General features: G+C 41.7%; 1 protein-coding gene across 1 annotated transcript in view; it reads left to right on the top strand.

The window, feature by feature from the left end:
• Window positions 1–21,564, top strand: part of LOC122542706 (cation channel sperm-associated protein subunit gamma-like) — a 216,295-nt gene that overhangs the window by 117,784 nt on the left and 76,947 nt on the right. Inside the window, exons 13-14 of the mRNA XM_043680685.1 lie at window positions 12,350–12,412; window positions 15,504–15,675. Of these exons, the coding sequence (XP_043536620.1) occupies window positions 12,350–12,412; window positions 15,504–15,675 (235 nt within the window). The remainder of the gene's footprint in view (window positions 1–12,349; window positions 12,413–15,503; window positions 15,676–21,564) is intronic.

The raw sequence follows: 21,564 nt of genomic DNA on the forward strand, positions 1-21,564 counted from the left end.
GTTTGGGAAGGCCCAGCAAACGAATATTTTTTCGACGACCTCGATTATCGAGGTCGTCAATATGATTTTCCAAGGTCCGGACTCGCTGCTCGAGAGTCCGGACCTGATCCACGGCCGATTGAGCGGTTGTCTCGGAGGTTGCGGCCTTTAGCTCCGCCCCTCCGACTCGGCATTGAATTTCTTGAATTTCACGGTCGTGCTTCTGCAGCGCGGCCGAGAGCGACTCCCAACAATTTCTGGATTCGACGATAAAGGCATCGATCTTCGAGTCAAGCTTGGAAAGCATTTCTGCAAGACTTGTCACTGTTGGTAAGTCCCCCGGGGCGGCTGTGGACGCCTCTGCTGCAGCTGGAGAGTGTGGGGGAGGGGTTCCTGCTTGCTGAGAGCCTCGGGCTCCTTTCCCTTTAGTCATTTTAACTTAGGATTAAGTTGCTTAAATGTAATATTACACAACTAATTGAGTTACTAAACTATTATAAATGATTTGGTGAGCTTGGTAGGGGGTAGGTGACCCACTGTGCCCAAGTCTTGGGAGGAGCACTATAGACTCAGTCTTACTGGGTCGCCGCCATCTTGGATCCCCGGAACAATTTAATCTTAATATAAATTGGACACTAGACCAATCAATTTGTCATTAATAAAGTGAAAGGTGAGTTTGTATAAAGCTTCCATGACATTTTCTTGGAGCAATATTCTATGAACTGAATTTATGCTACTGACACACCAAACCTCCTGAACCTATATGCAGTAGGAACGATAGGACCCCTCACTGTACCATGCCCCAACAGGAGACATGTTCGGAGAAGGGTAGTGACCTGCTCCATCAGCTGGGGAAGCTGCGCTAATTGGCAGATCCCCACCATGCTGGGATCATCATTGGGGTACAGATTGTTGGGATCTCTGTCTTTGGGGGATGTCCTCAGTGATAAAAACTGAAACTACATTTTGTGTGGATTGATACTCTTCGGAAACAGGGAGACAGTGAGGTCTGCAGATGCTGGAGATCAGAGTTGAGAGTATGTTGTTGAAAAAGCACAGCAGGTCAGGCAGCAACCGAGGAGCAGGAAAATTGATGTTTTGGGCCAGAACCCTTCATCATTCGAAATGTCGATTTTCCTGCTCCTCGGATGCTGCCTGACCTGCTGTGCTTTTCCAGCAACACACTCTCAAAGGCTCTACAAGCAATTACTGGTGAATTGGCTGAACTCAGATTTTACGCACAGCAGATGGGTTATGCGGTGCATTATCAGTAAGCCCAGCAAGGGGGAGTATGTACAATCATTGGTGACAAGTGTGTAATCCATGTCATTGACAAATCTTATAACATTACACAGATGATCAACAAAATTCAGGACCAGCTAGATGACTTCAGACAAGGAGCCACAGGAGGAGATATCTGTCTAGAATGGCTGATAGGCAATTCCTGGGGACTCTGTTTGGCACATAGGTTTGTTCTCCTTATTTCACTCATACTGGTATTCTGCCTAGGCCTCAGGTGTTTAAAGCTTTGCTGTAAGGTGCTACTGACGTGGGCTATGCCAGGAGCAAGTGTTACCACAGAAGAGCTCCCAACGAAACTCGCACTCCTTGACACCCCTCAGGATGGGAGACCTTAGAAAAGGCCTACCTCTGTATGTGAATTGGGTGGTCTGCGGGAGATCTCCGAAGTTGACTCCTTGACCACAAAGGGGGGAGTGAAGTGGGAATTCACACAGAGCATGCTGACAAGGGGCACACAGACACAAAATGGCTGCTGACCCATAAATTGGTAACTTAGCACACAAGATGACAGCTGAGCCATTACATGGAAAAATGCAGCAAAGCATACACATATACTGCCTGAGCCTAACAGAATACCAGCACAATAGACACAGAGCATAAATGATTAGTTTAAGGTGGGTGGAGGAGAGAATATACATCAGTAACGTCTACTGCCCGCTGAAGTGTCTGAGTCCAGCAACCACTTTCAAAAGAAATGTTAACTACCTGACACTGCTTGTATACAAGTGTTAATACTTCTGATCTGCAGTAATGGAAAACAATCTTCCTTCTCAGGAAGAATGATCACGACCACTGAAACTGACTATGATTTTGTAATGTTTTCTGTAAACAAACCAATGGTGTACAAACAAAGACTCGATAATTGAACTATTGTACCACAAAATGTATAAAATATCATGACACGTGCTCCGAGAGGAGGCTCACAGCTGACAACCTTGCTGACGAACATCTCTCTCTTCCCAAGGTCCAGTTTCTTTGTACAATAAACTTTGTTGTGAAATCCAGATTCTGACTCCGAGACCGGTGATGTTGCTAAACAAAAAAACCTTGAAATGCAGGTTCATAGCTCCTTGAAAGTAGAGTTGCAGGTAGATAGGATAGTGAAGAAGGCATTTGGTATGCTTTCCTTTATTGGTCAGAGTATTGAGTATAGGAGTTGGGAGGTCATGTTGTGACTGTACAGGACGTTGGTTGGGCCAGTTTTGGAATATTACATGCAATTCTGGTCTCCTTCCTGTCAGAAGAATGTTGTGAATCTTGAAAGGGTTCAGAAAAGGTTTACGTGGATATTGCCAAGATTCGAGGATTTGAGCTATAGGGAGAGGTTGAATAGCTGGGACTGTTTTGTCTCAAACTTCGGAGGCTGAGAGTTGACTTTGTAATTTATAAAATCATGAAGAGTGTCAATAGGGTAAATAGACAAGGTCTTTTCCCTGGGGTGGGGGAGTCCAGAACTAGAGGGTATGGGTTTAGGGTGAGAGGGGAAAGATATAAAAGAGACCTGAGGGGCAACTTTTTCACGCATAGGGTGTCTGTGTGTGAAATGAGCTGCTAGAGGAAGTGGTGGAGACTGGTACAGTTTCAACATTTAAGAAACATTGGATGGATATACAAATAGGGCTTGGAGGGATATGGGCTGGGTGCTGGCATGTCAGACTAGATTGGGTTGGGATATCTGGTTGGCATGGACGAGTTGGACTGAAGGGTCTGTTTCCATGCCATACATCTCTGAGTCTGAGTGCAGAATTAATTAAGTCCACATGTACAGTGAACTAACCAGGGGCTGCTTACCATATATCTAACAAGAAATAGCAATGAAAGAAAGTCCAAATTCAGCTTTACTATCCATTCTGACATTTCCTACAGATTGTTGGGCACACATGTGAGACACACCCTATGTTTCAAGAATTCCTTGAGGATGGCATTTGACCAAGGTGTCAAACAAGACATCAATTACAATATAATAGAGCCATAGAGATGTACAGTGTGGAAACAGACCTTTTGGTCCAACTTGTCCTTGCTGATCAGATGTCCTAAATTAATCTCGTATCATTTGCCTGCATTTGGCCCATATCCCTCTCAAACCTCCCTATTCTCTTACCCATCCAGGTGCCTTTTAAGTGTTGTAATTGTACCAGCCTCCACCACTTCCTCTGGCAGCTTATTCCATACATGCACCATGCTCTGAATGAAAAAGTTGTCCCTTTGGTTCCTTTTAAATCTTTCCCCTCACACCTTAAACCTATACCCTTTAATTTTGAACTCCCCATGCCTGGAGAAAAGACCTTGGTTATTCACCCTCTCCATGACCCTCATCATTTTATAAACTTCTATCGCGTCACTCCAAGCCTCTGTTGCTCCAGGGAACGTAGCCCCAGCCTATTCAACCTCTGCCTATACTCAAACCCTCCAATCATGGCAACATCCTCGTAAATCTTTTCTGAATCCTCTCAGGTTTCACAACATCCTTCATATAGCAGGGAGCCAGAATGGAATGCAACATTTCAAAAGCAGCCTGACCAGTGTCCTGTACAGCTGCAAATGACCTCCCAACTCCATTACTCAATGCACTGACCAATAAAAGTAAACATACCAAATGCCTTCTTCACTATCGTGACTATATGTGACTCCACTTTCAAGGAATTATGAGCCTGCACTCCAAGATGTCTTTGTTCAGCAAGGACCTTAAAAGTCCTATCCTCTTTTGCCTTTCCAAAATGCAGCAAGTCACATTTATCTGAATTAAATTCCATCTGCTAGTCCTCAGTCCATCTATTCAAGGTCCTTTTATACTCTGAGGTAACCTTCTTTGCTGTCCACTACACCACCAATTTTGGTGTCATCTGCAAATGTATTAATCCATGCTTCCTATGCTCATATTCAAATAATTTATATAAATAACAAAAAGCAGTGGACCCAGTACCAATCCAGTGGCTCACTACTGGTACAGGCCTCCAGTCTGAAAAAGAATCCACCACCATCCTCTGTCTCCTACCTTCGAGACAGTTCTGTACCCAATTGGCTAGTTCTCCCTATAATTCCATGTGACTTCACCTTATTAACCAGTCTACCATGCGGAACGTGTGGAACATCCTGCTGAAGTCCATATAGTTCACCTCCACCATTCTACCTGCATCGATCCTCTTCATTACTTCTTCAAAAAACCAGTTCAAGTTAGTGAGACATGATTCCCATGCTCAAAGCCATGTAGACAATCCCTTGCCAGTCCCTCAGGATCCTCTCCAACAACCTGCCCACCACTGATGTTAGGCTCACCAACCTATTGTTCCCTGGCTTTTCCTTACCATCTTTCTCTTTTTTGTAAGTATTTATATTAAAAAAAAATGTTTTTATGTTTTTTTACAAAATTACAAAACTAGTACAAAATAGTGTAACCACTTTACAATATAATAGCAACAACAATATAAATAAAGAAAACTCTTTTACTCTACAAGCTACCAAAACACAAAAGAGGATATAAAAAAAAGCTCTCTCTCTCTCTCTCTCTCTCTCTCTATATATATATATATATAATAAAAGAGAAACTATAGTACGGTAAATAACTAACAGAAAAGAATAGATAAATAAATAAGCAAACATTCAAAATTGAATTATGCTAAGTCAAAACAAGATAGCTTAATTTACATTCAATAAAGTTACAACACTCAATGCACTCTCATTGCAGCTCCCCATTAGTGGGAACAATAGTGAGTAGACCCATATTTATATGGGGGATTCTTCCTCCCAGGGGTCCCCAAATTGACAGACATCATCCTCGCAGCCAGACAAAGGCCCTAGATAATATGGCCGATACACCTAAATCAAGAAAACTCAATAGTGCTGTCATGTTCTATAAAACAATTCTGTTTTCTGGTGCACCGTATTCATAAGGAAGTCCAGGGAAAATGTTCCATAACTATCCTATGCCAGTTCGAGAGTCCTGGGGGACTTAGCGATATCCAGCTCGCTAAAATGTTTTTCCTTGCACAAAAAAGAGAGGATAGTAAACAGTTTCTTCCCATGAACATCTAGAGAGGGAAAATTTGGAAACCCCAAAAGGAGAGACACCGGATCCAACCCAATCTCAATTCCCAAGATCTTTGCCAAGGCATTTGCTACGTTGTCCCAGTAGCTGTGGATCTTGTGGCATGTCCACAAACAATGAGTGAGAGTACCAACTTTTATTTAGCACTTAGGTGTGTCTCCAATGTGCCCTATCTTAAACTTTGCAAACCATTCTGGCGCCATGTGGGCCCTATGAAGTATATTCAATTGAATAGCTTGAGTCCTATTACAAATTGAGATCTTCCTAGCATTTTCCCAGATGTCCTTCCACATATCTGAGGAGATTTCCACCCTTAATTCTTGAGTCCAGGTTTTATATAGTCGTTCCATGTCCTTCGACACATTATTACCTAGCAAGTGATAGAGAGTACTGACCGAGGGGGCACCCACTGACCGAAGTACTTTCCTCTCCTTATCCAATTTATAAGGATTGGCCATCAATGTCTTTTTTTGTAAAAACTCTCGTACTTGAAAAAATCGGAAGAGGACCTTGCTAGGTAGCCCGAACCTCTGACGTAACTGTTCGAAGGATATCATGACCACCCCATCAAATAGGTCTCCCAAGCAGGAGACTCCTCTGGAATCCCAAGGTTTAAAACCAGCATCTATCAAGCCTGGCTGAAATCCCAACATACCCAATATAAGAGTGAGGGGAAGGTTTTTTGTAAATTACCCTCACACTGTCGCATCATTCTCCAAGTTTTGACTGTGTTTAGGACAATCGCCTTTTACAATGATCCATGACAGTTCTCATCTTGTCCATAAACAACAGGTTGATGAGGGGGCATTTTGCCCGGGAAGCCTCGATGTCCAATCAAATTGATTGTGGATCACAAGAGACCCAGTCAGCCATATATGATAGCAAGGAGCTCAGTTGGTACTTCCTAAAGTCCAGGAAATCTAGACACCCCCCCACCCCCTCCAACCACCTTTCTTGTCAGAGCTGCAGTTGATCTAATTTGATAAGGGGCTGTCTATGTTGCCAAATAAAGGATCCAAGCCAGGCGTAAAGTCTACGCAGCGCTTGCCTCGGCAATATCAAAGGAAGCATTCTCATGTGGTATAATAGGCGAGGGAGAACATTAATCTTGACCAGAGCTATTCTTCTCAACCAGGATATCAGAAGATCTTCCCAGCACCGAAGTTCCTGCCTTATTTTCTCTAATAACTGCACATAATTAGCTTTATATAGCTGATCGAAAGCCAGGGTAGTAAAGATACCTAGTACAGAAAACCTCCCTATGACCACCGAAACGTTGGATATGCTGGTAAGATGTCCCACAGCATGGCTTCTGATTTCATGAAATTAATTTTGTACCCTGAAAACACACCAAATAATTTAGCCACTTGTATTAAGCGGGACACAGATGTCAATGGATCAGTTAAGAAAAGAAGGATGTAAAAACAATGACTGCAGATGCTGGAAACCAGATTCTGGATCAGTGGTGCTGGAAGAGCACAGCAATTCAGGCAGCATCCGAGGACAGGCAAAATCGACGTTTCGGGCAAAAGCCATTCAATTCCTGATGAAGGGCTTTTGCCCGAAACGTCGATTTTGCCTGTCCTCGGATGCTGCCTGAATTGCTGTGCTCTTCCAGCACCACTGATCCAGAATAAGAAAAGAAGGATGTCATCTGCATAAAGAGTAATTTTATGCTTGCCTGATCCTACCTCCGGGGCCATTATGCTGAGGTCCATCCGAATGGCTTCTGCCAGTGGTTCAATCACTAGTATAAATGATAGTGGTGAAAGAAGGCACCCTTGGCAACAACCTCTGCCAATACTAAAACTATCTGATCTTATACCAGTAGTATGTACCGCTGCTTTCAGGTCACGATTTAGTACTGCAACCCATTTGGTAAATACCTTTCCAACGCCAAACCATTCTATGATATAAAAAAAGGTACGGCCATTCCACCCAATCAAATGCTTTCTCTGCATCTAGGGAAATGACCAAGCCTCGTATTGCTCTTTGCTGGCATGCTTGCACCATGTTTAGTACTCTTCTAATATTATTAGTAGACCTACGAGCCTTAATAAACTTCGTCTGGTCCTCTTTTATGATAAATGGCAATTCTCTCTCCAGTCTTAATGCCAGCATTTTCGACAGGATTTTAAAATCCACATTCAATAAGGATATAGGCCTGTACAAAGTACAGTCTTCTGGGGTTTTCCCTTTCTTGAGAATGAGACAGATTTTTGCTTCTCTCAAAGAGGATGGGAGAATACCCTGACTGAATAAGCGGTCCAGCCAGGTCATCTATAAACTCCTTATAGAACTCAGTTTGGAATACATCTGGCCCAGGTGCTTTACTGCTCCTTACCATCTTTCTTAAATAGTGTCACCATGTTAGTCAACCTCCAGTCTCTGGCACCTCACTTGTGGCTATTGATGATACAAGTATCTCTGGAACGGGCCAGCAATCATTTCCTTAGTTGTTACTGCCAAGCTTGGAATCTTCAGAGACAATTAACAGTGATTTAACCTGTGAGTCACCATACCTCAAACAAGGATAATGTTGAGAAGGCAGGGCCTTCATGGTGACCTCCATTGGCACAGGAATTTAACCCACACTGTTGATATCATTCTGTTTTGAAAACTAACCATCCAGCCAATTGAGTTAATCTATTCCCTCAGATTTGTATGTTATATCAGTAACTGTATTCCTGATCACTCACATTAGTCCCAATGAAGCATCATCTGATGCCCTGACGAGGCTTCACAAGAAAGCCAATGTCATGCCTCAATATGGAGTTCTGAGCAATATAACCGTATCAGTTGTACATTGCAGATCCAAAGTGCTGATGGTACATTAGGAATTGAAATTAAAGCAAATATCCACTGTAAAAGCAACTTGGTAGAACATCATAGACTGTGTCCTGAATAATTACAGTTCAGTGTGCAAATGTAGTGGCTCCAAATTATTGTCTTCTAGTACCAACTACGAGAAGTGATGCAGAAATGGCAAAGCCAGGTGATACTTTTAAGGGGTTTAGGGTGTAGGTTTGCTCACTGAACTGTAGGTTTGATATCCAGACGTTTCATTACCTCGCTAGGTAACATCATCAGTGGTGACCTCCAAGTGAAGCGAAGCTGTCGTCTCCTGCTTTCTATTTATATCTTTCTCCTGGATGGGGTTCCTGGGGTTTGTGGTGATGTCATTTCCTGTTCGTTTTCTGAGGGGTTGATAGATGGTATCCAGATCTATGTGTTTGTTTATAGCATTGTGGTTGAAGTACCAGGCCTCTAGGAATTCTCTGGCATGTCTTTGCCTAGCCTGTCCCAGGATAGATGTGTTGTCCCAGTCGAAATGGTGTTTTTTTTCATCCGTGTGCAGGGCAATGAGGGAGAGAGGGTCATGTCTTTTTGTGGCTGGCTGGTGTTAATGTATCCTAATGTGGCTAACTTTCTTCCTGTTTGTCCTATGTAGTGTTTGTGGAAGTCCTTGCATGGAATTTTGTAGATGACGTTGGTTTTGTCCATGGGTTGTACTGGGTCTTTTAAGTTTGTTAGTTTTTGTTTGAGAGTGTTGGTGGGTTTGTGTGCTACCAGGATTCCGAGGGGTCTCAGTAGTCTGGCTGTCATTTCTGAAACTTCTTTGATGTATGGTAAGGTGGTTAGGGTTTCTGGCTGTGTTTGGTCTGCTTGTCGTGGTTTGTTCTTGAGGAATCTGCACACTGTTTTTTGAGTATCCGTTCTTCTTGAATACGTCGTATAGGTGGTTCTCCTCTGTTTTGCATAGCTCGTCTGTGCTGCAGTGTGTGGTGGCTCGTTGGAATAGTGTTCTGATACAGCTTCGTTTGTGTGTGCTGGGATGGTTGCTGGTATAGTTGAGTATTTGGTCAGTGTTTGTTGGTTTTCTTAAATAGAAAGCAGGAGACAACAGCTTTGCTTCACTGATGATGTTACCTAGCGAGGTAATGAAACGTCTGGATATCAAATCTACAGCTCAGTGAACAAACCTACACCCTAAACCTCAACCTGAGCTACAAACCTTCACAAACCTTGTGATACTTTTAAGTTTGAGTCTGCATAGCATTGTGTATCTGACATGATGGCGTCAATTGATGTAAAGAATGGAAGTTTATAATCATGTGGGTGGCACGGTGGCACAGTGGTTAGCACTGCTGCCTCACAGCGCCAGAGACCCGGGTTCAATTCCCGACTCAGGCGACTGACTGTGGAGTTTGCACATTCTCCCTGTGTCTGCGTGGGTTTCCTCTGGGTGCTCCGGTTTCCTCCCACAGTCACAAAGATGTGCGGGTCAGGTGAATTGGCCATGCTAAATTGCCCGTAGTGTTAGGTTAAAGGGGTAAATGTAGGGGTATGGGTGGGTTGCGCTTCGGCGGGTCGGTCTGGACTTGTTGGGCCAAAGGGCCTGTTTCCACACTGCAAGTAATCTAATCTAATCTAATCTAATCTAATCTAATGTAACATGATTTTGTGAGGCCATATTTTTATTGTTAATTATTACAAAAAAAGTTTCAATGAAATCCAGCTTCATTAGCAAATAAATGACAATACAGAACTGCACTGTAAGAAATCTTGAATTGATCCATCAGCAACTCAGTCTAGTGAACCCCAATCCCAGACTTGAGCTTCCTACTTTCCCTGAGACTGTAAAGATTGCCTCATGATAAGAATCACAGAATCCCTACAGTGTAGAAGCAGGCCATTCGACCCATCGAGTCCACACCAACCCTCTGAACAGCATCCCTCCCAAATCCTCACCCCTACCCTAACACTGTAACCACGGGCAATCCATCTAGCATACATATTCCTAGACACTGCAGGCAATTTAGCATTTCTAATTCACCGAACCAGCACATCTTTGGCTTGTGGGAGGAAACCAGAGCACCCAGAGGAAACCCACGCAGACACAGGCAGAACACGCAAGCTCCACACAGACATGGGAAGTACATGCAAACTCCACAAAGAAGTTACTAGAATCAAACCTGGGTCCCTAGCACAATGAGGCAGCCGTGCTAACCACTGATTTCATCGTGCCACCCTAGTCTACTCTATGTTTGTAATTCTGAATATGATCCATCCCTTGGACTGAGCTGACATGATAGCATAGCTTAGCACAGTGCAACTTCCAGGTGGTTTGTTTCCACAGCAGCCTGATTGAAGTACCCATGATTTCTGGATTTATTGCACTCATCTTGCAGGACTGACTGTGTTCGAATCCCCAGACCACAAGGTTACTGAGTCTGGTAGGACAATGCACTCGACCAAATGTGGCCAAACCTCTGGACTGAAATTCAATTAGTCCATTAACTGACTGTATCTCCTGTGGTGGCAACCCCAAAGCTAACCAGTCACTCCTCTAAAGATTAGACCCCTTATGACCTTCAGATATACCGTAAGATGCTGGCACACACTGTGGGTTACTGCATTGATGTTGCATAAAGCCATAAAGCAACATGTCCATCCCTTTTACTGTTCAGTGCTCTGGACATTGACAAGTTGTCTGCTTCTCCCTTTATGCTGAAAGACCATGCAAGAGACAGAGACTTGCAGCCTTTAAATTAGGATTAAAGAGCCTATCCTAAAAGTGAATTCCAGTCTGAGGCTTGGAAGCCTCCTAGTCTGCACAAAGAGAGTGAGTGCTAAGAAAGTAAGCTAAGAGACATAAGATTTATCCTATTTTAGATGTGTGTTTGTTCCTGTGGCCAAAGCGACTCGGCAGAAACATGCAAAACATAAGTGTCCCTGAGATCCAAAATGAAGACCTGAAAAGCTGAAGTGCTGTGAGTTGATCTGAAAGCAGCCACAATAATGTGGTGAGTCTGATGGAGTAAGGATGGAGTCCGTGCTTGTAGGGAAATGTTAGTGGTGGATGAAAACCCAGAAAAGCAAGCAGTGAGCCATGGCATCAGTAGCTGTTCTGTTTTGTCATCAGATTTGACACTATTTGGTTTCTCAAGGCGGAAGAGGATAATTGAGAACTATAAGGAATTGAGGTGAGATTGCCTAATAATGAGATGCAAATGCATGGAATAAAGTAGTCACTGAGCATTAGTAAGATTTAGAACTTGCTGTTTAAACCCTGAGGGGAAAATAACAATGCTTGTCTCAAGTCAGGAATCTGATGTTTTTATTCTTGCCATATTTTCCCATTTTTCTCACCATTATCTGCACTGCTCAAGGTAGTGGAAAATTCCAATTATTTCCTGTTGCTGGAAAATCTAGAACAAGAGGTCACAGTTTCAGATTAAGTGGCAACTTGTACAGAACTGAAATGAAAAGAAATTCCTTACTCAAAGGGTGGTGAATCTTTGGAATTCACTACCATATTGAGTTGTGCATATAGAATCATTGAATCTATCTAAGGCTGATATCAAGCAGGTTTTGACCATAAGATGTAGGAGCAGAATTAGACCATTCGATCATTGAGTCTGCTCTGCCATTTGATTATGACTGATTTATTTCGCAGCGCCATGTTCCTGCCTTCACTTCATAATTCTTTACACCCTTACTAATCAAGAACCTATCTATCTCTATCTTAAATACACTAAATGACTTAGCCTCCACAGCTTTCTGCTGCAATGCGTTGTGACCCTCATCAAAACTCTTCTCAAAACTCACTCTCAGGGAATTGAGAAATTAGAAAGAACAGCTGGGAAAGTGGAATTGAAACCCAGGACCAACCATGATTATATTAAATTGATGGGCTACGTTGTCTTCTCTTGTTCCTACTTCTTGTGTTATTTTATTGAGCAATCACTGAACTTGCCTTAGACTAGAAAACAAAAATTCTGCTCAGCCTCCCAATACATCTGTACAAGGCTGTGTCAAAATGAACATTTATATATTGTCTGACCTCATTGGGATTTCACTATTCTACCGTCAAGCTTTGGCAAGAGACTAGTAGAACCCCCTTACGATTTCAGAGACAAACTGATTTATGTTACACAATAAATAACTAAAGAATAAATAAAAGAGTTGACAGATTATGATTTGGTTGATCAAGTTTCAGCTCACTTTTTTTTCTTTTAGCCATATGCAGATCCAGTTCATGATCCAACATGGAGATGGTGGAAAAATTCACGGAAAGCCCAGGTATGATGAAATTATGACTGTTGAAAAATATTTCTGAAATGTAGAGGCAGTTTTGGAACAAAGTTTTGGCTGGCCAATGTTTAAGGGCAGTCTGTCAAAGGATGCAAACAGTAAGTTTTCTTCTATAAAGACATTCACATGAGGTTGCCAATGTTCTTTTAACAAAAGGACACAAGTTATTATGCAATAGAATTAAAAACTTTATATATATGATAACTTAGAACGATCTTAACATCAAAAACAAAAAAAGAAAGGTTCACCCCTTTTTCCATCAATACCCTTTACAGTTACTCAATTTCAGTTAAGTATGATTCTTTTGGTCAGATGGCCAGCAGGAGAAATGGGTACGAGACTGGTTAACAGCTAAAATCAAGCATGCTGGGAACTATGTTCAAGCTACTTTAAACTCTGACCTCAATTAAAACTTCAGTCAAGGTGTGTTATGACCTGTCCTGTAAGCTGTGACCTGCAGTTTCCCATGCTAACCAAATCAGGGAGGCCGTATGGTTATCTGCTAAAAATCACACAACACCAGGTTATAGTCCAGCAGGTTTATTTGAAAGGAACGCTGTTCCTTCATCAGGTTGTCTGTTAGACATGCTGGAACTATATTACCTTACATGGAGAATGGAATGTGGCTGCTTATGATTGCATAACATTTGGGAGTTGTTTATCAATAAAATCCATTGTCTGGAATCAAACAGTGTAATCAGCTGAGTGCCAGAGAGGTTTCTCGAGGGATAATCACATTGTGATAAAAGTTAGCAGAACAACAGATTTTTTACAGGGTTGAGTCTTCAAGACCTGAAGTGATCTTCAGCAATACAAAGAACCACGAGGCAAGATCTAAACTGAAAGCAAAGTTGGCCACCTCACTCAAATTGGGGTAGATTAGATTACTTACAGTGTGTAAACAGGCCCTTCGGCCCAACAAGTCCACACCGACCCTCCAAAGAGTAATCCACCCAGACCCATTCCCCTACATTTACCCCTTCACCTAACACTACTGGCAATTTAGCATGGCCAATTCATCTAACCTGCACATTTTTGGACTGTGGGAGGAAATCGGAGCACCCGGAGGAAACCCACGCAGACACGGGGAGAATGTGCAAACTCCACACAGACAGTTGCCCGAGGCGGGAATGGAACCTGGGTTTCTGGCACTGTGAGGCAGCAGTGCTAACCACTGAGCCACTGTGCCGTCCACAGTAGTATTTGTTTCAAACCAAGCTTATAAAGTTAAAGTTAGAATTCGGGTCAAATGTGAATTAAATTACAATAATGTAAAATGAAGTTAAATGAAATGAGTTAAAATTGAAATTAAGTTAGCTGAAGTAAGAAGTAAATGTTGCAATGAATGTAGGTTTTATATTGAGTATTGGTACCTAAAGGGTTAAAATAAAAAATGGTTTGTTGAATTAAAATCCGAGTTGACTCCCTATCTTGTTCTGTCAAACAAGGGAAGAATACCTAGGATAAGGTTGAGTACACCTTTCGGCAACACTCCTATGTTAACTCTTCAATCCTTACAAATAACTCCTTTAGAATCTAAATTCCTAACTAATAGCAATATACTCAAATTTGCATCACACGTGGGCCATGCTGTCGATTAATTGCAGCTTTATAAACAGTTCCCATCGTCTGAGCAGAGAAAGCTATATGATTAGAAGACAAATCATGCTTTATAAACTTTTTTTGTTTAATTGGTTACAGATGTAGTGGATAAGAGATTATTTATGATGTTATTTATCTGACACTCTAGAATGAATTCAAAACAGAGCAACAGAAACACTGTTGACAAAAATGAATGTGCATGGAGCTGGAAGCAACCATTTGAAATGGTTGAAAAGTGGTTAGAAGATAGGGCTCAAGTATGGATAATGGGTCCATATTCTAATTGGCAGAATATGACAAGTGGTATTTTCTAGGACTTTGTATTAGCCTCTGTTTTTCATTACATTTGACAACGGCTTGCATGAAGGAAGAGAAAGCTTTATAGTCCAGTTTTCTGATGACACCATGTTTTTGCACAATAAGGAGTGCAAGTGGAAATGGAAAGCTGTAATGGAATATTATTGGTTAAGTGAGTAGGCAACATTGTGGCAGGTGGAGTTCAGTGTGAGAAAAGTCAACTTAGCTTTAAAAAAGATAAATCAGTGATTTTTTTTTTAAATGGTGAGAAACGAGATGCTGAGGAGGAACAAAGAGGTGTATGGATCCATGCTCACACAAGATTAATTTAGGATATCTGGTCAGCCTGGATGAGTTGGACCAAAGGGTCTGTTTCAGTGCTATACATCTCTGTGACTCTATGACTGGTGGGCAAATGTAAAAAATAATTAAAAAGTATCATAGAATGTAAGCTTTCATTTGAAGAGCCCTGGAATATAAAGGGATGCAAGTAATGTTACAGTTGTATAAAACCCTGGTTAGACCTGGGCAGTAAAGGTTGTTTTATGCCTAATACCAGATTCCCGAAGCAACTGCTTGACTTGGAACTTGGTCATGGCTGGTGACTCCCAGGAGGACAGCAGAAATGCTTTATGAATGTCCTCAAAGCATTCGATCATATATCCTCATTGACTCATAGTTGACTGATCAAAAATGACAAAGCCTGAACATTTCAGTTAAATTCATGTGAAGATACCCATCCCTAATTGCCCTTGAACTGAATGGCCTGTGATACAGTTTTATTGTTTAATTAAGAGTAATACACATCACTATGAGCCTGGGGTTACATGTAGGCCAGACAGGGATGGCAGATTCCCTTCTGGAAAGGGCATTAATGAACCAGATGGGTTTTTATAATAATTGATGATAGGTTGAAAACCACAGTCAACATCACTAAGACCAGCTTTCAAGTTGAGATTTATTAACTGAATTTACATTTTACCAATGATTGTGGTGAGATTTTAACTCATGTCCCTGGCTTATTAGCTTGGGTCTCTGAATTAATGGTTCAGTAACATTTCTACTTTTCTGCCATCTCCCTTTCAGTTGTGCTGTATGTGACCTTTCACCAGCACTAACCACAGAAAATAATTTCGCCTAATGGAGATGTTATTTTTATTTGTTTATATGTCTACTCCAGCATTACTACTTCTATCTGGCCAGTAACAAACTTTCTAAAGGTGGATTCTATGTGGAAGCATATGATTACCGGAAGCACTATGATGCCAATATCAATGATCCTTTGCCTTCTGTCATTTATCTGGATAAAAGCAGCTCATATAAATTCATTGTCTACCTGACTGTGAGCAATGGTGAGTTGAAACATTTAGCCTGTTGTGTTTAAGCACTGGTATCACCTCATAATATACAGGGAGTCCATGCATCTGGTTCTTAGTTAAATGGAATTAAGTGGCTTGAGAAGATTTATTTAGATTAGCTTACTTTGTTCAAAAATTCTTATTTAAAAACTAAATGGTTATTATTAGGTCATTATTAGGTCCACTAATTAGGAGTATTGAAACAGTGATTGAATCTGACTACAGGTTCTGAATTGACATCAGAAATATTGAGAAAGACTTGACAATCTATGTCTCTTTAATAGCTTTTAAAAACACATTAAAATATATCAAGCTAATTGCTTAATTTTAAGAAAGCACCTGTATTTGAAAAGTATTTTTCATGGTCCATAGTTTCTAATATATATTTAAATAGCAGAATTCTTTACATGTTAAATTGAAAATTTCTCTTTCATTATTTTTTTAAAGGTGCTCCTAGTAACCTTATGGATTTGTTGAACTTACCAAATGTTTATGTAACACATAAGCACATTAGGAAGTGGAAGATTTGATTTGTTTTGATTTATTATTGTCACATGCACCAAGATACAGTGAAAAGGATTGTTTTGCATCTTAACCAGACAAATTGTACCTTATATAAGTACATCAGAGTTAAGCCTGTATCTCACTAAACAATCCGCAGTTATGTGATGTTGAAATTGCTGTTTTTTAGTAGAATCACATAAAATGAATTGTTTGCATACTTTATCATTAATTGGTTGCTGCCTGGCAGCCAGTCTTTTCAGTTGATTGATGATTAATAGGCAGGTATGAATTGATACGGACCAATCAGAGGCCTAATTTCAAGATTGCTTTGAATAAGTGATACTCATAATTTTGTCATTCGCCTGGTATTGGTATAAATTAAACTTGTATAAGTAGATATCCTGGCATTCTGGACAATGAAATATGTAACTAATGCTGCATTGACATCTTCCACTTCACCATTTTGTTAATCTTAGATTTATTCAGTGTCAATGTATGCTCTCTTGCTTTCTTCTGCTTGCACCCCTGAACTCACTGTTATGCAATATTGCACAGATTGCATCATATCACAGTCATTCTGGATACCCAAGCTGAGGGATGAGTCTTAACTTATCTCTGCACCTAGATAAGAATATTATCTTACTTAATGACATATAGGAGCAATATGCTGATCTTGACCTTCACTCATTAGATTTCTCATCAGTGTCACAAGCCAGGTTTGAAGAGGATATTTCTTGTTATCCAAGAGCTAATTTAGAGGAAATAATACTAAATACTAAGGGACTCAAAATTAACACCAACAACATAATAATAATGAAGCAAATAATGGCACTAAAGAGTAAGCAGTCCGCAGGAACAATGAATTTTTATTGTTTTTTTAGAAAAAGAGTGAGAAAATTGCTAATACTTGACCTATAATCTTGCAAAGTTTTCTTTTTATTCTGTCTGGTTCCTGTAGATCAGACTAGTGTGCATGCTATTTTGATATTTAGTAAAGGTGAGAGTGATTAGCCTATTACATGTTGTTATGAAGTTGTGAGGATCTAAGAATTGAATTTTCCCATTTTCGGTTAAAAATTTTGTGGAATGTCATTCATGATGTTTGGTTTGCGGTGGCTCAGAATGACTTTACTTACGCAATCTTCTGGTCTTCACCTTATTCCTTTTACATATGTGCTCTTTGACACCCTTTGCATTGAACCACATGGTAGGAGAATTTGAACTACGTGCAATTCCTTGGACCTTGAGGTGTTTTCACTGTTGGTGCCAAATGTAAAGATGTTTAAAGACATAATGCAGAAAGCATATGATGTATCGCTGTTACCACAGGGGTTTGTAGTGTATCTTGCTTCAGTAAAGAACAATTGGGTATACACTGTTGTTGGGACTGCCATGGGCTACTGATATACAGATTAAACCCAATAAGCAAGGGAAAGTAGAATAAAAACCCACACACACTTTTTTCTTCCTCTGCCCAACTACATCTAATGCATTCTCGACTTCCACAGCTGTGGCGGAGGAAGTGTTTTTTAGGTAGCCCTGCTGACAGGGAAGGATTAGGTGGTTGTCCCTGGGGCTGCTTGGGTGTTGCGGGTTCAAGTCTGTTGGACAAGGTCCTGGTCAGATGCAGGATTGTCCTCCTTAGGTTGGAGTGTCTTTAGGCTTTGGCCTCATAGGTTGGAGGAATGAGGTGCCTATCTGGTGGGGGTCCTATGTGTTGTTCCTCCTTACTATGACTGTCTGCTGGCACCCTATTTCCATGAGAGTAAGGGGCACCTGCAATGAGGTCGAGGTCCACTGTCCTCTTTTACCTTGCCATCATTGCTGAGCACCTGTGGCTAGAACAATGGAGTGCAGATCTGTCACATATCCAGCAGAAACTGAGTATCCTAGACCAGTTACCAACCTATCCATGGAGATAGCCAGAGCCATGCATGTCAGGTTCAGCACAGTAGTGGTAGCCTTGGTGGACTTGCCATCCTTCAATTGAAGTTACCATGTGCCTCTGACAAATCCACCTGTTCTTCTGCAGATGAAGTTTGTACATTTTGATAAAATAATTAATGGCTGAAATAATGGGACCATCTTCTGACTTGGGCTGAGTGACTGTCAGTTCTCTAATAGTCCTTTGAGTGTCAAAGACATGAGGCATTTCTTCCTCAACCAGCTGCAAGCATGTGTCTGTGATTGTGCTCCACGTCTAATCTAGGTAGAGTACTTAGAAGGGTGAAATCTCTGAGTTGGTGGAGGTTGCAGGTAAAAGCCTTGCTGGTGCATCCTCTGAGGATTTAGTGCCGTCCTCCTCAGAGGTATAGGTGGATCTGAGTATCTCTGGTGCTGCAGTCTTTCTATTGGAGCTTTGCTAAGTGCTGCTAATGTTAATGTCCAAGGAACACTCCCCATCCCCTTGTGAGCAATTCTAAAGATTTTCTCGTATTAAGACTGAGGAGCCTGATGGCTCTATAGTAAGACAAAGGGCGGATTCAGGATGATGAACCTGGCTGGAATAGCAGTTAGTGGTGATACAAGAGCAGCAGAGGTGTTGGAGTGATCCCCATGTCAGTGAGTAGGAAGCACAGACAGCAGAAATGGTTAATAGTTAGGGTGGATGAAATGATTGCGAGCCATGCTGTGGCCATAATGCGTGTAATAGTTGTAGTCATGAGCCTTGGTGACATGCATGTGCAATGGTAGAATTAGAATGTGTTGTGGCACTGTGATTGTGAGATAGCATGAAGATGATAATAGTCCATATCTTGCATTGAACAGAAAATCCATCAATCTTCAGGCAACACTGCTGTGCATTCTTTTTAAGCTGGGATGCAGGAGTGACGTGATCCACTGTATATGTCCAGGCTGGGACTGTATGGTGGCATGGCCTCTTTCAGTGGTCTGCTGAAAAAGACCTGCCCTCCACTCTACCACCCACCCACCCATCAGCACTTCTAAGTCACTGCCCTCAAAGTGGGAAGATAATTTGCCTTTCTGGGCCATGACCTTTGTTTTAATGGTGGAGTGAGGGGAAGTTTCTGGCTTGAAACATTTGAAATTATGTACTCTATCTAGATTAGACTTAAGAGCAGAATCACTGATACATTTGCAGCTGGTTGAGAAAGAAATGCCTCATGTCTTTGACACTCAGAGACTATTGGAGAACTGGCACTCAGCCACAGCAGAAGAAAATCCCATGACTTTAGCTATTAATGATTTTATCAAAATGCATAAACTCTCGCTGCAGATAGACAGGAAGGTACGTTAGAGGCACGTAACAACCTGGGTTGAAGGATAGCAAAGTTTACCAAGGTTGCCACTTCTGTGCTGAACCTGGCATGCATGCCTCTGGCCATCTCCATGGACAGGTTGGTAACTGCCTTGGAGATCCAGATTCAGGATACTCAGTGTCTGCTGGATATGTCGAAAAGTGTGGCACTGGAAAAACACAGTAGGACAAGCAGCATCCGAGGAGCAGGAGAATGAACACTTCAGGCATAAGCCCTTCATTAGAGCTGAGGAAAGGCTTATACCTGAAACATCGATTCTCCTGCTCCTTGGATGCTGCCTGACCTACTGTGCTTTACCAGTGCCACACTTTTCGACTCTGATCTCCAGCATCTGCAGGCCTCACTTTCTCCTAGTCTGCTGGATATGTACATGGATTTGCACTCTGTAGCTCTAGCCATAGGTGTTCAGCATCAGTGGTAAGGCAAAAGGGGATGGGAGACCTCAACCTCATTCCAGGTGTCCCTTGTTCTCAGGGAAATAGGATGGTGCCAGTAGCTGGCCATTGCCAAGAGAAACCACACACAGGGCTCTCAGAAACTTACTCAACAACATAGGCACATCCTTCCCTCAGCCAAAGTCTAAACAAGTACTACCTGAGGAGGACAATCCTGCATCTTAGCAGGTCTCTGTCAACAGACCTGGGCCCTCTGGACTCAAGCAGTCCCAGAGACGATCGCCCAAGCCTTCCCTGTCAGCAGGGCTATCTAGAGAGCAGGCTGCCTCCACCTCAGCAATAGAAATCGGGAATGCTTTGAGACATAGGAAGAGCAACAGTAAGAAGAAATTGCTTGTAAGCTTTTATTCCTACTTTCCCTTGTCTGTTGGGTTTAGTCTGGAAAGCAATAACCCAAAGCAGTCCCAATAAAGGGAACCAGTGCACCCTGGTGCACTGGTTCCCTTTATTGAACCAGGGTGCACTGCAAAATATTCCACCAATAGCAATACATCATAAGCTTTCTGCAGAGTGTTTACAATTACAAGCAGCCTGATTTATGTGTATTTGACGAGGATCAGTCCGAAATAGGTAATCAGCTTTCTCTGTCTCAACCTCCACTTGCTAGCTATCGCTCTGAGGCAGACTTTCTTCGACTCGTTTCCATGTATGTAGCCAACATAATCAATTTTAGATACTGTCCAGTCTTCAATGATTGATCAGTTGACCATTGGCAAATATCACAAATGTGTCATGTCTACCATGATTGGTTGGCCTTTTACCCATTAGGACATGTGCTTGTTTTATCTAGAAGGAGACTTATTTCTCAATTTTAATGAACTTTAGCCCCAGAGCAACCTGCTTATGGATACTCATATAGGCTATTTTCTTTTGCTATCAGCTTTTGCTTTTGTCCCGTTAACATATGATGTTTATGTACCATTACCCTGTGGCCAACTGCACTTCGTTTTACTGACTGACAAATGTTTCAGTGATTCCATCTGGTGTCCTGGTTTTAACAGAACTGACTTAGGCATACTCAGTCACTAGTTCACAACATCTCCTGCTGAGTTACAACACTTTATTTAAATACACATTCCTTTAGAAAACACAGAAATCAACTAAGTTGGCCCAGTGACCTTTGAACAATTACGTCACTATCCAACTAATTGAGCTTTCAATAGGGCAAGCTACAATTGTTTCTTTCACATTGCAGCTGACCAGCAAATGTAGGGTTACCATGCCTACTGAGAAAGTTTGTAGCCTTATGTATGACACGTTTGCTACAGGAGATGCGGGAAAGCACTTGACGGGGGGGGGGGGGGGGGTGCATTTGTTCAGAAGAATTGGGGACGTCTGTTCTTAATGTCAGTTGATTGGTGTAAATAATCATTTGTTCACTTGTCAAATGTGTGGCAGTACTTCCTTCTCACGCCGGGGGTGGAAGATTGCACATATTTCACAGTAGGGCGTCGGATAACTAAAAATTCTGGTTATATCAAAGACTCTTCACGAAACTCATACTCAATAGGAAAATAACTTGTAATTTAATAAGCTGAGTGGAATATGCACGTATTGGAATAATCCTGATACATTTTCATGTGTACCACTTTGAGCAGATTTGAATTATGAAGCTCATCTCCCTCATCTTGACTTTTCTGGAA

This window comes from Chiloscyllium plagiosum, chromosome 41, assembly GCF_004010195.1.
Source record: "Chiloscyllium plagiosum isolate BGI_BamShark_2017 chromosome 41, ASM401019v2, whole genome shotgun sequence".
Taxonomy (NCBI): domain Eukaryota; kingdom Metazoa; phylum Chordata; class Chondrichthyes; order Orectolobiformes; family Hemiscylliidae; genus Chiloscyllium; species Chiloscyllium plagiosum.